This window comes from Chiloscyllium plagiosum, chromosome 11 (genome assembly GCF_004010195.1).
Source record: "Chiloscyllium plagiosum isolate BGI_BamShark_2017 chromosome 11, ASM401019v2, whole genome shotgun sequence".
Lineage (NCBI taxonomy): Eukaryota > Metazoa > Chordata > Chondrichthyes > Orectolobiformes > Hemiscylliidae > Chiloscyllium > Chiloscyllium plagiosum.
Window position 1 is genome coordinate 93282188 of NC_057720.1, and position 6566 is coordinate 93288753.

Here is a 6566-nt window from a genome sequence, read left to right on the forward strand (position 1 = left end):
TACTGGATCTCCTTCGTCCATCTTCAGAGTTACATCCTCAAAATATTCCAGAAGATTAGTCAAGCATGATTTCCCCTTCATAGCTCCATGCTGACTCTGACCTATCCTGCTGCTACTATCCAGATGTGTCGTAATTTCATCCTTTATAATAGACTCCAGCATCTTTCCCACCACTGAGGTCAGACTAACTGGTCTATGATTTCCTGCTTTCTCTCTCCCACCTTTCTTAAAAAGTGGTATAATATTAGCCACCCTCCAATCCTCAGGAACTGACCCCGAATCTATTGGACTCTGGAAAATAATCACCAACGCATCCATGATTTCCCGAGCTACCTCCTTCAGTACCCTGGGATGTAGATCATCAGGCCCTGGGGACTTATTAACCTTCAGACCCAACAGTCTGTCCATCACCAATTCCTGGCAAATATAAATTCCCTTCAGTTCAGGTCCTTCAGCCACTGTTACCTCAGGGAGATTGCTTGTGTCTTCCCCAGTGAACACAGATCTGAAGTACCCATTGAATTCTTCTGCCATTTCTTTGTTCCCCGTAATATATTCCCCTGTTTCTGTCTTCAAGGGCCCAATTTTTGTCCTAACCATTTTTTTGCCTTGCACATACCTAAAAAAGCTTTTAGTATCCTCCTTAATATTCTTGGCCAGTTTACCTTCGTACCTCATTTTTCCTCTGCGTATTTCCTTCTTAGTAATCCTCTGTTGCTCTTTAAAAGCTTCCCAGTCCTCAGTTTTCCCACTTATCTTAGCTATGTTATACTTTTTCTCTTTTAACTTTATATGTTTCTTAACTTCCCTCGTCAGCCACAGCCGCCCATGCCTCCTCCTGGGAGCTTTCTTCCTTTTAGGAATGAACTGATCCTGCAACTTCTGCATTATACACAGAAATATCTGCCATTGTTCCTCCACGGTCATCCCGTGGACAGGGCAGTGAAGAAGGCTTTTGGCACACTGGTCTTCATCAGTCAGGGCATTGAGTGTAGAAATTGGGAAGTTACATTGCAGTTATGCAGGGCGTTGGTGAGGCTGCACTTAGAATATTGTGTTAGGTTTTAGTCACCTTGCTATAGGAAGGATGCTATTTAACTGGAAAGTGTGCAGAAGAAATTTATCAGGATGTTGCCAGGACTCAATGGTCTGAGTTATTGGGAGAGGGTGGACAAGCTAGGACTTTTTTCTATAAGGTGTAGAAGACTGAGGGGTGATCTTATAGTGATGTATAAGATCATGAGAGGCATGGATAGGGTGAATGCACTCAGTCTTTTTCCCAGGGTTGGGGAATTGAGGATGAGAGGGCATCAATTTAAGATGAGAGGGGAAATAATAAAAGGAGACCTTAAGGACTACGTTTTTACACAAAAGGTGGTACGCATATGAAATGAAGCGCAGCTGAAGTGGTTGAGGCGGGTACATTAACAACATTTACATTTCAACTAATAGCTGGATAGGAAAGATTTAGAAGGATATGGGCCATTTCAGTCAGCATGGACCAGTTTGGGCTGAAGGACCAGTTCCATACTGTTGGACTCTATTGCTCTATGACTTAACAACTGGTGCAGGAATGGAACAATTTGAGATTGAGTGACGACTTCTTGATTGAGGGATGACCCCTGATATTGACTATTGACCTTTGAGATTGAGTAACATCCTCTGGGATGGTGACTTCCCCTGGGATTGAGTGTTGACTCTCAGGATTTAGTTGACAGCCCCTGGGATTGTGTGTTAACCCCTGGGATTGAGTGATGATCCCTGAGAATAGGTGTCAATCCCCAGAATTGAGTGAGAACCTCGAGGATTGAGTGTTGGTCCCTAAGATTGAGTGTCAACCCCTGGGATTGAGTGACGATCCTCCAGGGTTTGAATGGTGAGTCTTGGGATTTAATTTCTCAGTGGCCTTATGTCGCCCCTCTCCCTGTAGATCTGGACCGTCCTCTTGGCTTCACTGTGATAGCCTCATCCAATCACAGCATCTCCCTCATGTGGACACAGATTCGAGGCCCTGTCGATCACTACCAGGTCAACTACAGCACAGCCAATGGTGTCAGTTCACAGGTGACCATTCCAAAGGGCAGTACCTCGGTGACCCTCAACAACCTGGAGCCCCACACAAAGTACAACCTGTCTATTGTGGCAGTGCGAGGCTGGCAGCAGAGTGATCCGTCCATCATCGAGGGCATGACCGGTGAGTGCCAGGGGAGAGTGACCAAGCGGGTGATGGGGAAAATCAGTGACAGAGTGCAAAGATGGGAGTCACAAAGTGAGTTAGTCACTGTTGGATTTCTTGCCTCTGAACTGCTCTTGTCCAATCACAGGGTCATCTGGTTCAGATGAAGTTCTTCAAGCAAATGTGTATGCACTAACATAACTCCTCTAAATCTATATTAGTCTCACTTTCCTGCATTATGCCCATAGCCTTGAATGTTTGGCATTTCCCATGCTCATTCAAGTACTTTTTAAAGGTTCTAATGTTTCCCACCTCGACTATCTTCCTGGGCAGTGCTTTCCAAACCCCACCAACATCTGGTGAGAAAGATTTTCCTCAAATCCTCCTGCTGTTCACCACAAAATGATTTTCCCTTATTATTGACTCCTTAATTAAGGGGAAAAGCTGTGTTCTGTCCACCCTGTCCATGTTCCTCAACTGTACACACCTCCATCAAGTCTCCCTCAATCTTCTCTGCTCCAAAGAAAACAACTCGAACTCTCTTCTTCACTAAAATGCTTCATCCCAGGCAATGAATCTCCTCTACACACCATCCAGCCTTCTGAATATTGTGGTGACCAGAACAGCACACAGCACTCCAGCTATGACCTAGCTAAAATCCTGTACAGTTCCAATGTAACCTGCCTGCTCTGTACCCTCACTGATAAAGCAAGTGTCCAGTGTGCCTTAATTGCCCTATTAACCTGTCTTGCCACCTTCAGAGATCTGTGGACAAGCATCCCTATTCCTGCCAATCATTGAGTAGTCCCTAGTCTTGTTCCTTCTTTTACAGTGCATTGCCTCACATTTATCAGGGTTAAATTCCATCTGATACTTCTCTGTCCATCTGGCCAATCTTTTATATCCTCTTGTAACTTAACACTCTCATAGAATCCCTACAGTGTAGAAACAGGCCCTTCGGCCCACCGAGTCCACACCGACCCTCTGAAGAGTAACCCACCTAGACACATTCCCCTACCTTATATTTACCCTGACTAATGCCTGTGGGCGGCACGGTGGCACAGTGGTTAGCACTGCTGCCTCACAGCACCAGAGACCCGGTTTCAATTCTCACCTCAGGCGACTGTCTGTGTGGAGTTTGCACATTCTCCCCGTGTCTGCGTGGGTTTCCTCCGGGTGCTCCGGTTTCCTCCCACAGTCCAAAGATGTGCAGATCAGGTGAATTGGCCATGCTAAATTGCCCATAGTGTTAGGTGAAGGGGTAAATAGAGGGGAACAGGTCTGGGTGGGTGGCAGATTGGTGTGGACTTGTTGGGCCAAAGGGCCTGTTTCCACACTGTAGGGAACCTAATTTAACATCCCTGAACACTAGGGACAATTTAGCATGTCCAATTCACCTAACCTGCACATTTCTTTGGATTGTGAGAGGAAACCAGAGCACCCGTAGGAAACCCACACACTCGCAGGGAGAATGTACAAACTCCACACAGACAGTCGCTCGATGCCAGAATTGAACCCGGGTCCCTGGCGCTGTGAGGCAGCAGTGCTAACCACTGAGCCACAGTGCCCCCCTTCCTCCTCACTGACAACCACCCAGCTAAGTTTTGTGTCATTTGCAAATTTTACTTATCATCCCTCTCCCACGTTCTCACCTACATCATTTATGAATAACACAAACAATAAGGGACCCAGTAGCCCGTGTACCCTGTGGTACACACACTACTCCATACCAAGGCTCCAGTCACACAAACAGCCTTCTACCTCTCCCCTCTGTCTCCTGTCACCGCAATAATTTTGGATCCAACTTGCAAAGTTACTCTGGATTCCGTGTTTCCCAAGTAGAACCTTGTCAAAGATCTTGGTGAAATCCATACCATCAACTGCCCAACCCTCATCCAAACACCTCCTTGAAAAACTCCACCAGATTTGTTAGACGTGACCTTCTCCTGACAAAGCCATTCTGACTATCCCTGATCAAATCTTGCCTCTCTTAAATGGAGATTAATTTTCTCCTTCACTATTTTTTCCAATAATAGTGTAGATATGAGACTCACTGGCACGGTGGCACAGTGGTTAGCACTGCTGCCTCACAGCGCCAGAGACCCGGGTTCAGTTCCCGCCTCAGGCGACTGACTGTGTGGAGTTTGCACATTCTCCCCGTGTCTGCGTGGGTTTCCTCCGGGTGCTCCGGTTTCCTCCCACAGTCCAAAGATGTGCAGTTTAGGTGAATTAGGGGTAAGTGTAGGAGAATGGGTCTGGGTGGGTTGCGCTTTGGTAGGTCGGTGTGGACTTGTTGGGCCAAAGGGCCTGTTTCCACACTGTAAGCAATCTAATTTAATCTGGCCTATCTACCTCTACCTTCCTGTCAAGTGGAGCCACATTAGCTGTTCTCCAGTCCTCTGGCACCTCCCCCTGTGACCACAGACAATTAAAAAACATTTTGGTTCAGGGCCCTATAATTTCCACCCTTGTGCCCCACAGCAACCTAGGATAAAACCTATATAGACCTGGGTAGTTATTCAATTTTAAATCTGCTAACCCACCCCCACCCCTCCCCAGCACCTTCTCACTACCGATGTCAATCTGCTCAAAAGCTCCACAGTCCGTTTCCTGGAACGTTGTACTTGCAATCCCCTTCTGCTGAGTGAAGATACTTGTGAAGTGTTCATGTAACACTCTACCAATGGATCTGGCTTCATGCACAGACTGCCACGTACTCCCAAGTGGGCTTTTACTGGCCCTGACTCTTCTTTTTGCCCTGATATAGCTGTAGAGTATCTGAGGATTCTACCTAACTTTACCTGTCAGTGTTTTCTAAAGCCCCTCTTTACTCTCCTAATTGCTTTCTCGTGTTCACCCGTGCACTTACCATTGTCTTCTAGGGCCTCCATTGTTTTGCTCCCTCTGTACCTGTTATAAGTTTCTCTTTTTGTGTGTATCCAATCCTGAAGACAACCAGGCTTCTCTGGGCTTACTGGTCCTACATTTCCACTGAAAGGGACTGTGTACTTTCCCTTCTATCTTTTTGAATGCCTCCCACTATTCAGCTGTGGGTTTATCCGGAAAGAGCTGTCATGTGAGGTGCTAACTGATTGTTTTCTGTGACATTTAGGTTACTACCCGGTGCAGGAGTTACTGTTCTCTGACATCACGGAGAACTCTGTCAACGTGTCCTGGCAGCAGCCAACTTCTCCCACTGACATCTTTATCCTAAATTATAATCCCCGCTCTCATGGAGAGACAAAACAATTGACAGTAAATGGCAATGAGACCCATACAACCCTCTACAACCTCCAGCCTGGCGTAGACTATCTCATCACATTGCTCGCTGTGCAGGGGACTGTCACTGCAAAGCCAGTGCTGGGATCCTTCACTACAGGTAGGTGAGAGTTTGCAATCTATACTTCACTCTAATCAACCCGAGATACAGTACTCTAATCCCTCACTCGCTCTCCTCCTGTATCTGAGAACACTAATCCTTCTCTCATTCCTGTATCTGACATACTCTAATCCCTCTCTCACCCTGCCCTAACTGAGGGACACTCTAATCCCTCTCTCATTCCTGTATCTGACATACTCTAATCCCTCTCTCACTGTCCCCTAACTGAGGGACACTCTAATCCCTCTCTGTCCATCCTGTTTCTGAGACACTCTGACCCCTGTCTCACTCTCCTATCTTTCTGATCTGTTGTTTTTACTGAATGGTTTTCCTAATATTTCCTAATATTTCCATCCTCCTGCAGCCTTGGATCCGCCTCAGGATATATCGTTCACTAATGTTTCCGAGGACTCGGTGACAGTGGTGTGGAGCAGGCCTGTGGCTGCCTTCGATTATTACCGAATGCTGTACCAGCCAGCGGCTGTCCTGCAGGGTGAGCCATGTGGATATCTGTCCTGTTAGCCACAGATTGATTGTACTCATTCTGCCTGACTTATCTCACTCACAGAGACTGATTGTTCCCACAAAACAGGGTTGGAAAGTGAATCAGGAAGCTTTACTTAGTACCTAACCTTGTGCTGAGAGTATTTGAATGGGTACAGTGCAGAGTGAGTTTTACTCTGTATCTCTGCCCCATGCTGTCCCTGTCCTGGGAGTGTTTGATGGTCAAAGTGAAGTGTGAGCTGGAAATGTGTTGCTGGAAAAGCGCAGCAGGTCAGGCAGCATCCAGGGAACAGGAGAATCGACGTTTCGGGCATAAGCCCTTCTTCAGGAATGGGGAAAGTTTGTCCAGCAGGCTAAGATAAAAGGTAGGGAGGAGGGACTTGGGGGAGGGGCGTCGGAAATGTGAAAGGTGGAAAGAGGTCAAGGTGAGGGTGATAGATCAGACTGGGGTGGGGGCGGAGAGGGCGGGAAGAAGATTGCAGGTTAGGAAGGCGGTGCTGAATTCGA

The 6566-nt window shown here is 46.9% G+C and overlaps 1 protein-coding gene across 5 annotated transcripts in view; it reads left to right on the top strand.

Annotated features, from left to right (window-relative positions):
* tnr (tenascin R (restrictin, janusin)) overlaps positions 1 to 6566 on the top strand; it is a 157902-nt gene that overhangs the window by 86049 nt on the left and 65287 nt on the right. For all 5 annotated transcript variants that reach the window (XM_043700044.1, XM_043700043.1, XM_043700048.1 and 2 more), the window contains 3 exons: positions 1931 to 2194; positions 5289 to 5555; positions 5920 to 6048. In XM_043700044.1, coding sequence (XP_043555979.1) covers positions 1931 to 2194; positions 5289 to 5555; positions 5920 to 6048 — 660 coding nt within the window. The remainder of the gene's footprint in view (positions 1 to 1930; positions 2195 to 5288; positions 5556 to 5919; positions 6049 to 6566) is intronic.